The 17,363-nt window shown below is 53.9% G+C and overlaps 1 protein-coding gene across 6 annotated transcripts in view; it reads right to left on the bottom strand.

Annotated features, from left to right (window-relative positions):
- LOC142258168 (methyltransferase-like protein 25B) overlaps positions 1-17,363 on the bottom strand; it is a 119,951-nt gene that overhangs the window by 57,554 nt on the left and 45,034 nt on the right. Inside the window, exon 9 of one of the 6 annotated variants that reach the window (XM_075330662.1) lies at positions 5,190-5,247. The exons of the other annotated variants lie outside the window; for them this stretch is intronic. Coding sequence (XP_075186777.1) covers positions 5,190-5,247 — 58 coding nt within the window. The remainder of the gene's footprint in view (positions 1-5,189; positions 5,248-17,363) is intronic. 6 annotated transcript variants of the gene reach the window in all.

Below are 17,363 nucleotides of genomic sequence, written 5' to 3'. Positions count from 1 at the left end.
TCAGCTACATCCGCGTCATCAACCAGAGATTCCCCTCGCTGAGACCCTGAACAATATGATGATGTCGAGGGAAAATCTAAGCGAGCTCGCTTAGTCGGTCTGGGGCCGGGGTCTGTGTCAGAACCCTCAGCCTGGGATCCATGAGACACCCCAGGAGGACATTGTTGGTCCAGCTGAGGTGGGCCAGGGAACAAAGATTCAACAGAGTCCCTGTGCTGAGATACCGGTCTGGACTGCAAGGCTTCCAGTATGTTAGCCATAGTCTCAGAGAGTTTTGCAAACTCCAAACCTGTCCCCTGAACAGTGTCAGCAGGTGGCTCCCCCTGGGCCCCCCCTAGCAGAGGCTCTGGCTGAGTAAGAGCCACAGGGGCCGAACAGTGCACACAATGAGGGTCAGTGGAACCTGCCGGTAGCGGGTTCGTACATGCGGCGCAGGCAACATAATAAGCCTGTGTTTTGGCACCCCTGCCTTTCGTGGGCGCCATGCTATTATCTTCCCTGAGCAACACAATAGGGTATATAGCCAGAAATCAACTGTGCACTATACAGTGTAAAATAAACATATAATGCTACACTACTGCACAATGGGGCTAGCACCACAGGTGCTGCTGACCACCCGCTTAAAGCGGTTGTGAGGCCACCAGAGCCCCTGCCTGGGTCTCCCAGACTTTGTCCCCCTCTGCAGCGTCCGAGGAGCTGACAGGAATGCGTCCTGAGGAGAGGAGGGAGCCGTGGGCGTGACCCAGAAAGAGCGGGAACTGGTGCCTGCACTGTGCACAGTGAGGGGAGTGGAGTATGCAAAGCATGCTCCAGCCCTCAGTGCTGCTCGTTCTGTGCAGCGTCCCGCCCTTCCCCTGCCTGTCAGGGCTGTGGGCGGGAGAAAAGGAAACTAGGCCGCAAAAAGCCGGGGACTCTAGTAATAAACGCGGCCGCCGTAAAAGCGCGGCCGCGTGGAAGTCCCCGGCGCACTACAAGTCCCAGCCGCGCCGCAGTGTTTCCATGGCAGCGGCGGTCAGTGCGGCAGTCCCTATACATAAACACTCAGCAACGCTGAGTGTGTAATGGCACATATTAACCCGGCAGCGCCGCGGTCCCCGGCGCACTAGCACACCCAGCAAAGCTGGAGTGTTGCTGTGCGCGGTCCCCACGGGGACACAGAGTACCTCCAAGTAGCAGGGCCATGTCCCTGAACGATACCCGGCTCCTATCCATCAGGCTCCACAGGAGTTGTGGATGAAGCACGGTCTCAGTGCCTGGAGACCGATAGGATCCCACTTCCACCAGAGCCCTGAGGGGGATGGGGAAGGAAAGCAGCATGTGGGCTCCAGCCTCCGTACCCGCAATGGATACCTCAACCTTACAACACCGCCGACAAGAGTGGGGTGAGAAGGGAGCATGCTGGGGGCCCTATATGGGCCCACTTTTCTTCCATCCGACATGGTCAGCAGCTGCTGCTGACCAATCTGTGGAGCTGTGCGTGCGTGTCTGACCTCCTTCGCACAAAGCAAAAAACTGAGGAGCCCGTGGGAGCACGGGGGGTGTATAGGCAGAAGGGGAGGGGCTTAACACTTTTGAGTGTAATACTTTGTGCGGCCTCCGGAGGCATAGCCTATACAACCCAATTGTCTGGGTCTCCCAATAGAGCGACAAAGAAGAAGGGAATTTTGTTACTTACCGTAAATTCCTTTTCTTCTAGCTCTTATTGGGAGACCCAGACGATTGGGGTATAGCTACTGCCCTCCGGAGGCCACACAAAGCACTACACTAAAAAGTGCAAGGCCCCTCCCCTTCTGGCTATACCCCCCCGTGGTATCACGGGTTCTCCAGTTTTAGTGCCAAAGCAAGAAGGAGGAAGCCAATAACTGGTTTAAACAAATTAACTCCGAGTAACGTCGGAGAACTGAAAAACCGTTCAACATGAACAACATGTGTACCCGCAAACAACAAAAAGATCCCGAAGGACAACAGGGCGGGTGCTGGGTCTCCCAATAAGAGCTAGAAGAAAAGGAATTTACGGTAAGTAACAAAATTCCCTTCTTCTTCAGCGCTCTATTGGGAGACCCAGACGATTGGGACGTCCAAAAGCTGTCCCTGGGTGGCTAAAGAAATACCTCATGTTAGAGCTGCAAAACAGCCCTCCCCTACGGGGATGTCACTGCCGCCTGCAGGACTCTTCTACCTAAGCTGGCATCCGCCGAAGCAAAGGTATGCACCTGATAATGTTTGGTGAAAGTGTGCAGACTCGACCAGGTGGCTGCCTGGCACACCTGTTGAGCCGAAGCCTGGTGTCGTAATGCCCAGGACGCACCCACGGCTCTGGTTGAGTGGGCTTTCAGCCCTGCAGGAACCGGAAGCCCAGCAGAACGGTAGGCTTCCAGAATTGGTTCTTTGATCCATCGAGCCAGTGTGGCTTTAGAAGCCTGCGACCCCTTGCGCTGGCCAGCGACAAGGACAAAAAGTGCATCGGAACGGCGGATGGGCGCCGTGCGAGAAATGTAGATCCTGAGTGCTCTCACCAGATCTAGCAAACGTAAGTCTTTCTCATACCGGTAAACCGGATGAGGACAAAAGGAAGGCAAGGATATATCCTGATTAAGATGAAATGAGGATACGACCTTAGGGAGAAACTCCGGAATGGGGCGCAGCACCACCTTATCCTGGTGGAACACCAGGAAGGGAGCTTTGGATGACAGAGCTGCCAGTTCAGACACTCGCCGAAGCGATGTGATCGCAACGAGAAACGCCACCTTTTGTGACAGGCGAGAAAAGGAAACTTCCTTCAGAGGCTCGAAGGGCGGCTTCTGGAGAGCAACTAGTACCCTGTTCAGATCCCATGGATCTAACGGCCGCTTGTACGGGGGTACGATATGACAGACCCCCTGTAGGAACGTGCGCACCTTAGAAAGACGTGCTAGACGCTTCTGAAAAAACACGGATAGCGCCGATACTTGCCCTTTAAGGGAGCTGAGCGACAAGCCCTTTTCCAACCCTGATTGCAGGAAGGAAAGAAAAGTGGGCAATGCAAATGGCCAGGGAGACACTCCCTGAGCAGAGCACCAGGATAAGAAAATCTTCCACGTTCTGTGGTAGATCTTAGCAGAAGTTGACTTCCTAGCTTGTCTCATTGTGGCTACAACTCCTTGGGATAATCCTGCGGACGCTAGGATCCAGGACTCAATGGCCACACAGTCAGGTTCAGGGCCGCAGAATTCTGATGGAAAAACGGCCCTTGGGACAGTAAGTCTGGTCTGTCTGGAAGTGACCACGGTCGGCCGACCGTGAGATGCCACAGATCCGGATACCACGATCTCCTCGGCCAGTCTGGGGCGACGAGAATGACGCGGCTGCAATCGGATCTGATCTTGCGTAACACTCTGGGCAAGAGTGCCAGAGGCGGGAATATGTATGGGAGCCGGAACTGCGACCAATCTTGAACCAAGGCGTCTGCCGCCAGAGCTCTTTGATCGCGCGACCTCGCCATGAATGCCGGGACCTTGTTGTTGTGCCGGGACGCCATTAGGTCGACGTCCGGCACTCCCCAGCGGCGACAGATTTCCTGAAACACGTCCGGGTGAAGGGGACCATTCCCCTGCGTCCATGCCCTGGCGACTGAGGAAGTCTGCTTCCCAGTTTTCTACGCCTGGGATGTGAACCGCGGATATGGTGGATGCTGTGTCCTCCACCCACATTAGAATTCGCCGGACTTCTTGGAAGGCTTGCCGACTGCGCGTCCCTCCTTGGTGATTGATGTATGCCACCGCTGTGGAGTTGTCCGACTGGATTCGGATCTGCTTTCCTTCCAGCCACTGTTGGAAGGCTAGTAGGGCAAGATACACTGCCCTGATTTCCAGAACATTGATCTGAAGGGTGGACTCCTGCGGAGTCCACGTCCCCTGAGCCCTGCGGTGGAGAAACACTGCTCCCCACCCTGACAGACTCGCATCTGTCGTGACCACTGCCCAGGATGGGGGCAGGAAGGATCTTCCCTGAGACAGTGAGGTGGGAAGGAGCCACCATTGTAGGGAGTCCTTAGCCGTCTGGGAAAGAGAGACTTTCCTGTCCAGGGACGTTGACTTCCCGTCCCATTGGCGGAGAATGTCCGATTGAAGTGGGCGCAGATGAAACTGCGCAAAGGGAACTGCTTCTATGGCTGCCACCATCTTCCCGAGGAAGTGCATGAGGCGCCGTAAGGGGTGCGACTGGCCCTGAAAGAGAGATTGCACCCCTGTCTGTAGGGATCGCTGCTTGTTCAGCGGAAGCTTCACTCTCGCTGCTCGAGTATGGAACTCCATGCCAAGATACGTTAGCGACTGTGTCGGTGACAGATTTGACTTTGGAAAGTTGATGATCCATCCGAAAGTCTGAAGAGTCTCCAGCGTAGCATGTAGACTGAGTTGGCATGCCTCTTGAGAGGGTGCCTTGACAAGTAGATCGTCTAGGTAAGGGATCACCGAGTGTCCCTGAGAATGCAAGACTGCTACCACCGCCGCCATGACCTTGGTGAAGACCCGGGGGGCTGTCGCCAGGCCGAATGGCAGAGCTACGAACTGAAGATGGTCGTTTCCTATCACAAAACGTAGAAAACGTTGATGTTCCGTAGCAATTGGTACGTGGAGATAAGCATCTTTGATGTCTATTGAGGCAAGGAAGTCTCCTTGAGACATTGAGGCAATGACAGAGCGGAGGGTTTCCATCCGGAACCGCCTGGCGTGCACATGTTTGTTGAGCAGTTTTAGGTCCAGAACAGGACGGAACGAGCCGTCCTTTTTTGGAACCACAAATAGATTGGAGTAAAACCCCCGCCCTTGTTCCTGAGGCGGTACAGGAACCACTACTCCTTCCGCTCTTAGGGAGTCCACCGCCTGCAGCAGGGCATCTGCTCGGTCTGGATGTGGGGAGGTTCTGAAGAACCGAGCTGGAGGACGAGAACTGAACTCGATTCTGTACCCGCGAGACAAAATGTCTGTCACCCACCGGTCTGTGACCTGTGACATCCAAATGTCGGAAAAGCGGGAGAGCCTGCCCCCGACCGGAGATGCGGAGGGAGTGGGCTGGAAGTCATGAGGTAGCCGCTTTGGAAGCGGTTCCTCCATTTGCTTTCTTGGGGCGTGCGGGAGCCCGCCAGGAATCTGAGATTCTTTGCGTCCTCTGAGTCCCTTTGGACGAGGAGAATTGTGTCTTGCCCGAACCTCGAAAGGACTGAAACTTCTGCTGCCACTTTTTCTGCTGAGGTTTGCTTGTTCTGGGCTGGGGTAAGGAGAAGGGAATTTTGTTACTTACCGTAAATTCCTTTTCTTCTAGCTCTTATTGGGAGACCCAGACGATTGGGGTATAGCTACTGCCCTCTGGAGGCCACACAAAGCACTACATCAAAAGTGCAAGGCCCCTCCCCCTCTGGCTATACCCCCCCCGTGGTATCACGGGTTCTCCAGTTTTAGTGCCAAAGCAAGAAGGAGGAAGCCAATAACTGGTTTAAACAAATTAACTCCGAATAACATCGGAGAACTGAAAAACCGTTCAACATGAACAACATGTGTACCCGCAAACAACAAAAAAACATCCCGAAGGACAACAGGGCGGGTGCTGGGTCTCCCAATAAGAGCTAGAAGAAAAGGAATTTACGGTAAGTAACAAAATTCCCTTCTTCTTCAGCGCTCTATTGGGAGACCCAGACGATTGGGACGTCCAAAAGCTGTCCCTGGGTGGGTAAAGAAATATCTCATGTTAGAGCTGCAAAACAGCCCTCCCCTACGGGGGTGTCACTGCCGCCTGCAGGACTCTTCTACCTAAGCTGGCATCCGCCGAAGCATAGGTATGCACCTGATAATGCTTGGTGAAAGTGTGCAGACTGGACCAGGTAGCTGCCTGGCACACCTGTTGAGCCGAAGCCTGGTGACGTAATGCCCAGGACGCACCCACGGCTCTGGTTGAGTGGGCTTTAAGCCCTGAAGGAACCGGAAGCCCCGCAGAACGGTAGGCCTCTAGAATTGGTTCTTTGATCCATCGAGCCAGGGTGGCTTTAGAAGCCTGCAACCCCTTGCGCGGACCAGCGACAAGGACAAAAAAGTGCATCGGCCCGGCGCATGGGCGCCGTGCGGGAAATGTAGATTCTGAGTGCTCTCACCAAATCTAGCAAACGTAAATCATTCTCATACCGGTGAACCGGATGAGTGCAAAAAGACGGTAAGGAGATATCCTGATTAAGATGAAACGAGGATACGACCTTAGGGAGAAACTCCGGAATGGGGCGCAGCACCACCTTGTCCTGGTGAAACACCAGGAAGGGAGCCTTGGATGACAGAGCTGCCAGCTCAGACACTCGCCGAAGCGATGTGATCGCAACGAGAAACGCCACCTTCTGTGACAGGCGAGAAAAAGAAACTTCCTTCAGAGTCTCGAAAGGCGGCTTCTGGAGAGCAACTAGAACCCTGTTCAGATCCCATGGATCTAACGGCCGCTTGTACGGGGGTACGATATGACAAACCCCCTGCGGGAACGTGCACACCTTAGAAAGACGTGCTAGCCGCTTCTGAAAAAAAAACACGGATAGTGCTGAGACTTGCCCTTTGAGGGAGTCGAGCGACGAGCCCTTTTCTGACTCCTATTGTAGGAAGGAAAGAAAAGTAGGCAATGCAAATGGCCAGGGAGACACTCCCTGAGTAGAGCACCAGAATAAGAAAATCTTCCACGTTCTGTGGTATATCTTAGCAGACGTGGGCTTCCTAGCCAGTCTCATGGTGGCAACGACCCCTTGGGATAATCCTGAAGACGCTAGGATCCAGGACACAAAAGCCACCCAGTCAGGTTCAGGGCCGCAGAAGTCCGATGGAGAAAACGGCCCTTGGGACAGTAAGTCTGGTCGGTCTGGTAGTGACCACGGTCGGCCGACCGTGAGATGCCACAGATCCGGGTACCACGATCTCCTCGGCCAGTCTGGTGCGACGAGTATGACTCGGCTGCAATCGGATCTGATTTTGCGCAGTACTCTGGGCAAGAGTGCCAGAGGTGGAAACACATATGTGAGCCGGAACTGCGACCAATCTTGCACTAAGGCGTCTGCCGCCAGAGCTCTGTGATTGCGCGATCGTGCCATAAATGCCGGGACCTTGTTGGTGTGCCGAGACGCCATTAGGTCGACGTCCGGCACCCCCCAGCGGCAACAGATTTCCTGAAACACGTCCGAGTGAAGGGACCATTCCCCCGCGTCCATACCCTGGCGACTGAGGAAGTCTGCTTCCCAGTTTTCTACGCCCGGGATGTGAACTGCGGATATGGTGGATGCTGTGTCCTCCACCCACATGAGGATTCGCCGGACTTCCTGGAAGGCTTGCTGACTGCGCGCCCCTTCTTGGTGGTTGATGTATGCCACCGCTGTGGAGATGTCCGACTGGATTCGGATCTGCTCTCTTTCTAGCCACTTCTAGAAGGCTAATAGGGTAAGATACCCTGCCCCGATTTGAACATCGATCTGAAGGGTGGACTCCTGCTGAGTCCACGTCCCCTGAGCCATGTGGCGGAGACAAACTGCTCCCCACCCTGACAGACTCGTATCTGTCGTGACCAGTGCCCAGGATGGGGGCTATGGCCACTATAGCAGAGAGTCCTCGGCCGTCTGGGAAAGGGAGACTTCCCTGTCCAGGGAGGTTGACTGCCCGTCCCATTGGCGGAGAATGTCCCATTGCCGTTGGCGCAGATGAAACTGCGCAAAGAGAACTGCCTCGATGGCTGCCACCATCTTCCTTAGGAAGTGCATGAGGCGCCTTAAGGGGTGCGACTGGCCTTGAAGGAGAGACTGCACCTCTGTCTGCAGTGAACGCTGCTTGTTCAGCGGAAGCTTCACTATTGCTGATAGAGTATGAAACTCCATGCCGAGATACGTTAGTGATTGAGTCGGAGACAGATTTGACCTTGCCAAATTGATGATCCACCCGAAAGTCTGGAGAGTCTCCAGCGTAACATTCAGGCTGCATTGGCATGCCTCGAGGGAGGGTGCTTTGACGAGTAGATCGTCCAAGTATGGGATCACCGGGTGTCCCTGAAAGTGCAAGACTGCTACCACTGCTGCCAGGACCTTGGTGAACACCCGTGGGGCTGTCGCCAGACAGAATGGCAGAGCTACGAACTGAAGATGTTCGTCTCCTATCACAAAACGTAGAAAACGTTGGTGCTCCGTAGCAATTGGCACGTGGAGATAGGCATCTTTGATGTCTGTTGAGGCAAGGAAGTCTCCTCGAGACATTGAGGTAATGACGGATCGGAGGGATCCCATCCGGAACCGCCTGGAGTTCGCATGCTCGTTGAGCAGTGTCAGGACCAGAACGGGACGGAAGGAACCGTCCTTTTTTGGAGCCACAAAGAGATTGGAGTACAAACCCTCGCCCTCGTTCCTGAGGGGGGACAGGGATCACCACTCCTTCTGCTCTTAGAGCATCCACCGCCTGCAGCAGGGAAATGGAGTCGGAGGACGAGATTAGAACACTGTCCTGTGCACGTGAGCACAATGTTCGCCACCCACCGGTCTGTGACCTGTGGCAGCTAAATGTCGCCAAAGGCGGGGGGTTCTGCCATCAACCGCGGATGCGGAGAGAGAGAGAGAACTGAGAGTCCTGAGGAGACCGCCTTGTAGCGGTTCCTCCGACTGCCTTCCTTGGGCGTGATTGAGCCCGGCCGGAATCTGAGCCCGTCTGAGGTTTAGTAGCCCTTTTGCCCGAGGACAATTGGGACCTACCGGAGCTTGGGAAGGACCGAAACCTCGACTGTACTTTTAGGACAGTATTAACAGGGTAAGTCGCAGTGCAGACATTGCGGGTTACGGACGCCTCTGCGGTACAGATGTCCCTGTGCTCAAGGCCAGCTGCGCAAGAACAGCTGAAAAGGTTATGTTGCCTATACGGCTGTGGATGCCGGAGCAACCGACACGCCGATAGCTTCCTAGACAGATTTCAACCAGAGTCCATCTGTCTGTGACTGGCGTCTTTAAGTGAAGCCCCATCTCCAGTGCAACTATGTCTCTAGACGCAAGCCTGGAGATTGGAGAATCCACCTTTGGACCCTGGGTCCAGCACTGACCGCGTCAGGGGAAAAGGGATAACGTGTATCCTAAAAACGTTTGGAGAAGACGCTTATCTGGTAAGCGTGGTGTTCCTGGACTGCTTCTCTGAAGTCAGCGTGGCCAGAAAAATACTCAACATCTGTGTGAGATACTGAAAAGGGACTTCTCCTGTTCGTCTCCTATCTCCACTGGGGGAGCTGAGGGAGAAAGATCCAACCTTCCATTGATGGACGGTATAGGATCATTCCGTATGGCGTTACCACCCGGTGTATCCGGATCGATAACTATGTCAGAATCAAAGCCCTGAAGAGCTGCCTTTTGGTCCAGTAGATTGCCCATGGCCTGTCTGGACTGCAAGTCTCTATATTATGACTACTCCGTCCCTGTCCATGGACAGGGTTGACAGGTGGTTTCTTTGGCCACAACTAGTAGAGACCCAGGCAGACGAAGTGCTAGAGACCCCGGCACGTGCTACGGGGGAGCATGCACACAATGGGACGGTGTCATGAACAGCCTCCCATGTAGTAAAAACAGCACTGAAAATCTGTGTAGCTGTTTTGCCGCTGCCGACTAGCTATCTAGAATTATATAGCCAAGATTGGTGACCGTACAGTGCAATGTATAGCATACAGGCATAAAGTACAAATGACCACTGCAGCACAAGCAATACAAGCAGCATAGAAGCCTGTGCCCTGGCACCCCTGCTCCTATGCTGCTGTATACTAGTCATCTAGGGGAATATAGCCAAGAGTGACCCTACAGTGCAATGTATAGCATACAAGCACAAGTACAAATGAACACTGCAGCACATGCAATACAAGCAGCATAGAAGCCTGTGCCCTGGCACCCCAGCTCTTCTGCTGCTGTAGACAAGTCATCCAGGGGAATATAGCCCAGAAGAGTGACCATACAGTGCAATGTATAGCATACAAGCACAAGTACAAATGCACACTGCAGCCCATGCAATACAAGCAGCATAGAAAAAAACCTGTGCCCCAGCACCCTTGGTTTTCTGCTGCTGTAGTCTAGCCATTCCAGGAGAATATAGCTAAGACTAGCGACTGTACAGTGCAATGTATAACACATAAACACAAATGAACACCTCAGTCGTGCAATACAAGCAGCCTAGAAAGCCTGTGCCTTAGCACACCTGCTTTCCTGCTGCTAATGTGTCGCTCCCCAAGCGGGCATATAGCGACCTGTGCAGTTAAAAACAACACATGTACACACTGCAGTTATCTGTGGTCAGCACTATGTGTGCCGCTTACCGCCCGCCTATAAGCGGGTGTATGATCGCCACCGTCCTGCCTGGTTGCCGAAATCCGAGCTCGGACTTCAGTAATGGCTGCCGGCTTCTTCCCCAGCTCATGTGAGGAGGGGCGGGCCGTGGGCGTGCCCCCAAGGCAGAGCGGGAATCCGGCGCCCGACAGTGTGCAGTGAGAGGGCTGGAGCATGTAAAAAAGGCTCCAGCCCTCGGCGCTGCTGATTGCTCAGCGCCTGTCCCCTTCCCTGAGTGACAGGGAGGGGGCGGGAACGAAGCGGCACTAGGCCGCAGAAGCCGGGGACTGGATTTATAAGCGCCGCCGCCGTAAAAGCGCGGTCGGCGCCCAGTCCCCGGCGAACTACAAGTCCCAGCCGCGCCGCCGCTCCCGGAGCGTCCGGCGCGGTAGTTCCCAAAACACAAAGTCACTCAGCAAAGCTGCAGTGACTGTAACCCATTACTGTCCCCGGCGCACTAGCACACCCAGCAAGTCTGGAGTGTGCTGTGCCTGTGTGTACGGGGACACAGAGTACCTGTAATGGTGCAGGGCCATGTCCCTGAACGGTACTCCAGCTCCGAATCCAGCAGGTTCAAATGGGTCTGTGGATGGAGCCCGGCGTCAGAGCTTTGAGGCCGGCAGGATCCCACTTCCACAGAGCCCCTCAGGGGGATGTGGAAGGAAAACAGCATGTCAGGCTCCAGCCCTGTACCAGCAATAGGTACCTCAACCTTACAACACCATCCAGGGGTGAGAAGGGAGCATGCTGGGGACACTATATGTGTCCTCTTTTCTTCCATCCGAAATAGTCAGCAGCTACTGCTGACTAAAATCTGTGGAGCTATGCGTGGATGTCTGACCTCCTTCGCACACAAAGCTAAAACTGGAGAACCCGTGATACCACGGGGGGGGTATAGCCAGAGGGGGAGGGGCCTTGCACTTTTGATGTAGTGCTTTGTGTGGCCTCCAGAGGGCAGTAGCTATACCCCAATCGTCTGGGTCTCCCAATAGAGCGCTGAAGAAAGAGTCTTTACCCTTGGACTGTTTAATGATGTCAGCCAATGGCTCGCCAAACAGTCTATCTCTAGATAAAGGCAAGCTGGTTAAACATTTTTTGGAACCAGCATCTGCTTTCCAGTCCTTTAACCACAGGGCTCTGCGCAAAACTACCGAATTGGCGGACGCCATTGAGGTGCGGCTGGTAGATTCTAGGACCGCATTGATAGCGTAAGACGCAAACGCAGACATCTGCAAGGTAAGGGACGCCACTTGCGGTACCGCTGGATGTATGATAGCATCCACTTTTGCTAAACCAGCTGATATAGCCTGGAGTGCCCATACGGCTGCGAATGCTGGAGCAAACGACGCGCCGATAGCTTCGTAGACAGATTTTAACCAAAGGTCCATCTGTCTGTCATTGGCATCTTTAAGTGAAGCGCCATCCTCCACTGCAACTATGGATCTAGCTGCAAGTTTGGAAATCGGGGGGTCTACCTTTGGACACTGGGTCCAGCGCTTGACCACATCAGGGGGGAAAGGATAACGTGTATCCCTAGAACGTTTAGAGAAACGCCTTTCTGGATGAGCGTAGTGTTTCTGGATTGATTCTCTGAAATCAGAGTGATCCAACAAAGCACTCAATTTACGCTTGGGATAGAGGAAACGAAACTTCTCCTGCTCTGCAGCTGCCTCTTCTGCTGAAGGGGCTGGGGGAGAAATATCTAACAGCCTATTGATGGCTGAGATAAGGTCGTTTACCATGGCGTCCCCATCAGGGGTATCCAGATTGAGAGGGGTTCCAGGATTAGACTCCTGATCACTCTCTTCAGACACATCACAGGGAGACTGATTGCGCTGAGACCCTGAGCAGTGCGATGACGTTGAGGGTCTTTCCCAGCGAGCTCGCTTAGGGTGGCTGGGGCTATCATCTGAGTCATAGTACTCAGCTTGTGAAGCCGGGGACCCCCTTGCATTCTGGATTAGTTCCAACTGAGGGGGATTAGAGGACAGAGACCTCGCCGTGTCCATAGACTGAACCCCAGGCATGGATTGCAAAGTTTCAAGGATCTTTGTCATAGTCACAGACATTCTATCAGCAAAAACTGCAAAGTCTGTCCCTGACACCGGGGCAGGACTTACAAGCGTCTCAGCCTGGGTCACTACCTCTCCGGACTCCGGCTGGCGAAGCAGCACCGGATCTGAGCATTGCACACAATGGGGGTCATTGGAGCCTGCTGGTAGAGCAGCCCCACATGCAGCACACGCAGTGTACACAGCCCTAGCCTTGGCAGCCTTGCGTTTTGTGGATGACATGTTGCTGCCTCCTCAGAGCGATCTGGGGTATCCAGCCAGGAAGCGACCTCACAGTGCAAGAAACAAACAAATATATATATATATCTGGTGACACAGTACACCAATACACACTGAGGCACTAGAGGGGCCAGCTGAAATGTCGCTTACCGCCCGCTTAAGAGCGGGTGTGTGGTCGCCAGAAGCCCCCTAGTCCAGGTCTCCCAGAGCCTTGCGTCCTTCCTCCAGCCAGACTGCATGTAATGGCTGCCGGCGTCTTGTGAGAGGAGGGGGGGCGGGCCCTGGGCGTTCCTGACTAAGAGCGGGAAGCCTGCTTCCCTCTGTGCCTAGTGAGAGGGCTGGAGCATGTAAATCAGGCTCCAGCCCTCGTCGCTGCTGCGAAACAGCGTCTCTCCCCTACCCTGATTGACAGGGTGGGGGCGGGAACGAAGCGGAGCTAGGCCGCAAAAGCCGGGGACTAAAGTTATAAACGCCGCCGCCGTAAAAGCGCGGTCGGCGTGTCCCCGGCGCACCACAAGTCACAGCAGCGCCGCCCGGTCCAGTGGGGGTCGGCGCTGCGTTCCCACAACACAAAGTCCCCCAGTAAACTGTAGGAACACTAACTCCAACATTACGGTCCCCGGCGCACTACAACACCCAGCCAGCCCGGAGTGTGTCTGTGCCTGCCGGGGACACAGAGTACCTGTCAGATGCAGGGCCATGTCCCTGATCGTACTCCTGCTCCGAATCCATCAGGTGCTATGGGTCTGTGGATGGAGCCCGGCGTCAGAGCTTAGAGGCCGGCAGGATCCCACTTCCACAGAGCCCCCAAGGGGATGTGGAAGGAAAACAGCATGTTGGGCTCCAGCCTCTGTACCAGCAATAGGTACCTCAACCTTACAACACCATCCACGGGTGAGAAGGGAGCATGCTGGGGGCCCTATATGGGCCCTCTTTTCTTCCATCCGACATAGTCAGCAGCTACTGCTGACTAAAATCTGTGGAGCTATGCATGGATGTCTGACCTCCTTCGCACAAAGCTTGAAAACTGGAGAACCCGTGATACCACGGGGGGGTATAGCCAGAAGGGGAGGGGCCTTGCACTTTTTAGTGTAGTGCTTTGTGTGGCCTCCGGAGGGCAGTAGCTATACCCCAATCGTCTGGGTCTCCCAATAGAGCGCTGAAGAAATAATGTTTTTTTTACTATATAATATATATAATTTTTGTTGCTCCACACACACAGCACATATATCTAAATAAAAAATACATTATATATGTGCATGTATAAATAATATAATAAAATATACACACGCACACACACACACACACACAATACAGAGCAAAAGTTTGGACACACCTTCCTATTCAAAGAGTTTTCTTTATTTTCAGGACTCTGAAAGAAGGGAATTTTGTTACTTACCGTAAATTCCTTTTCTTCTAGCTCTTATTGGGAGACCCAGACGATTGGGGTATAGCTACTGCCCTCCGGAGGCCACACAAAGCACTACACTAAAAAGTGCAAGGCCCCTCCCCTTCTGGCTACACCCCCCCGTGATATCACGGGCTCTCCAGTTTTAGTGCCAAAGCAAGAAGGAGGAAAGCCAATAACTGGTTTAAACAAATTAACTCCGAGTAACATCGGAGAACTGAAAAACCGTTCAACATGAACAACATGTGTACCCGCAAACAAACCAAAAATCCCGAAGGACAACAGGGCGGGTGCTGGGTCTCCCAATAAGAGCTAGAAGAAAAGGAATTTACGGTAAGTAACAAAATTCCCTTCTTCTTCAGCGCTCTATTGGGAGACCCAGACGATTGGGACGTCCAAAAGCTGTCCCTGGGTGGGTAAAGAAATACCTCATGTTAGAGCTGCAAGACAGCCCTCCCCTATGGGGAAGCCACTGCCGCCTGCAGGGCTCTTCTACCTAGGCTGGCGTCCGCCGAAGCATAGGTATGCACCTGATAATGTTTGGTGCAAAATGTGCAGGCTCGACCAGGTAGCTGCCTGGCACACCTGTTGAGCCGTAGCCTGGTGTCGTAATGCCCAGGACGCACCTACGGCTCTGGTAGAATGGGCCTTCAGCCCTGAAGGAACCGGAAGCCCCGCAGAACGGTAGTCTTCAAGAATTGGTTCTTTGATCCATCGAGCCATGGTGGCTTTAGAAACCTGCAACCCCTTGCGCCCAGCGACAAGGGCAAAAAAAAATGCCTCAGAGCGGCGCATGGGCGCCGTGAGGGAAATGTAGATTCTGAGTGCTCTCACCAGAACTAACAACTGTAAATCCTTTTCATACCGGAGAACCGGATGAGAACAAAAAGGAAGGTAAGGATATATCCTGATTAAGAAGAAACGCGGATACAACCTTAGGGAGAAACTCCTGAATAGGGCGCAGCACCACCTTGTCCTGGTGGAATACTAGGAAGAGAGCCTTGAATGACAGAGCCGCCAGCTCAGACACTCGCCGAAGCGACGTGATCGCAACCAGAAAGGCCACTTTCTGTGACAGGCGCGAAAGGGAAACTTCCCTCAGAGGCTCGAAAGGCGGCTTCTGGAGAGCAACTAGTACCCTGTTCAGATCCCATGGATCTAACGGCCGCTTGTACGGGGGCACAATATGACAAACCCCCTGTAGTAACGTGCGCACCTTAGGAAGACGTGCTAGACGCTTCTGAAAAGAACACGGATAGTGCCGAGACTTGCCCTTAAAGGGAGCCGAGCGACCAACCTCTTTCCCAACCAGATTGCAGGAGGGAAGGCAAAGTAGGCAATGCCGATGGCCAGGGAGACACTCCCTGAGCAGAACACTAAGATAAGAATATCTTCCACGAGTTGTGGTAGATCTTGGCAGACCGCGGCTGGCTAGCCCGCCTCATGGTGGCAATGACGTCGTGCTCACGGTCGACCGACGGTGAGATGCCACAGATCTCGGTACCACGACCTCCCCGGCCAGTCTGGGGCGACGAGGATGGTGTGGCAGCAATCGGTAGCTGGAACTGTGACCAATCCTGAGCCAAGGCGCCTGTCGCCAGAGCTCTTTGATCGTAAGACCGCGTCATGAAAATCGGGACCTTGTTGTTGCCGAGAAGCCATGACGTCGACGTCCGTCTTCGTCCTGCGGCTACAGATTTCTTGAAAACAAACGGGTGCAGAGCCCATTCCCCTGCGTCCACGCCCTGGCGACTGAGGAAGTCTGCTTCCTAGTGTTGTACGCCCGGGATGTGAACAGCTGATATGGTGTATGCTCTGTCTTCTACCCATAGCAGAATCCGCCGGACTTCTTGGGAGGCTTGTCGACTGCGTAGTCCGCCTTGGTGGTTGGTGTATGCCACCGCTGTGGATAGTCCGACTGAATTCGGATCTATTTGCATTCCAGCCACTGCAGGAAGGCTTGCAGTGCAAGATACACTGCCCAGAGCTCCAGACCACTGAGTTGAAGAGTGGACTCCTCTGAAGACGGTCTTTGACCGTCTGGAAAAGTGGCACGTTCCTGTATAGGGACATCGACTTCCCTCCCATAAGCGAAGAATGTGCTATTGAGGCGGACGCAGATGAAACTGCGTGAAAAAAACTCGCCTCTGGATGAGGCGCCTCCTTGAAGGAGAGACTGCCCCCTCGTCTGTAGTGAACGCTGTTTGTCCAGCGGAAGCTTCACTATCGCTGAGAGAGTGTGAAAACTCTCCAGGAGATGCCAGCGATTGGGTTCAACCTTGAAAAGATGAAGACCCACCCGAAACTCTGGGAAGGGTCCAGCGCCATGTTCAGGTTGTGTTGGCATGCTTCTAAAGGAGAGTGCCTTGACCAGTAGATTGCCCAAGTAAAGGATCACAGAGTGACCGTGAGAGCGCGGGACTGCTCCCTCTGCTGCCACGAACTTGGTGAACACCCGTGGGGCTGTCGCCAGCCAAAGGGTATGGCTACGAAACGAAATATTCTCGTCTTTAATAACGAATCGTAGCCAATGCCGGTGCCTCGGAGCAATCGGCACGTGTAGATAAGCATCCTGATGTCTATTGATGCTAGGAAAACTCCTTGAGACAGAGAGGCAATGACGGAGCGGAGTGATGACATTCGGAACCGCCTGGTTTTCACGTGCTTGTTAAGCAGTATAAATTCCAGAACGGGACGGAAGGAGCCGTCCTATTTTGGCACCACGACCAGGTCGGAGCAAAATGCGTATCTGGTTCCTGAGAGGAACAGGGATTACCGCTCTTTCCGCCTGCAGAAGAGCCTCGGCTCGGTCGGTGCGGGAGTTTGAAAACAAACTGACTCTCACTCACAGGCCCTTGACCTGCGGTAGGTAAATGCCGCTAAAGCGGGGGAGTCTGCCCCCCCGCGGTTGCGGAGTGAGAGGGCTGAAAATTATGAGGAAAACGCTTTGGTAGCGGTTCCTCCGGCTGCCTTCCCCGGGCGTGATTGAGCCCGCTAGGAATCTATGCCCTTCTGGGCTTTTTGAGTCGTCTTGGATAGTTGAATGATTTCATTCAACCCTTACCAACAGACTATCACTAGATAAAGGCAACCTGGTTAAGCACTTCGTTGGAAGCAGCCTCTGTTCCAATCTCTCAACTACTAGCCTCTGCGTAAAAACACGGAGTTGGCGGAGGCCACTGACGTCCGGCTCGTAGAGTCTCGGACAGCAATAACAGCATGATTCGCCATGCCGACATTGCGAGTTAAAGACGCTGCTGGGACCGAGAGTACCTGTGACAGCGACCCCCTGCGCAATACTAGCTGAAATAGCTTGGAGTGCCTTCACGGCTGC

The sequence above is a fragment of the Anomaloglossus baeobatrachus genome, chromosome 12, assembly GCF_048569485.1.
Source record: "Anomaloglossus baeobatrachus isolate aAnoBae1 chromosome 12, aAnoBae1.hap1, whole genome shotgun sequence".
NCBI classification, from domain to species: domain Eukaryota; kingdom Metazoa; phylum Chordata; class Amphibia; order Anura; family Aromobatidae; genus Anomaloglossus; species Anomaloglossus baeobatrachus.
Note: the sequence above shows the minus strand (reverse complement) of the source record. Positions and strands in the feature narration are given on the sequence as shown.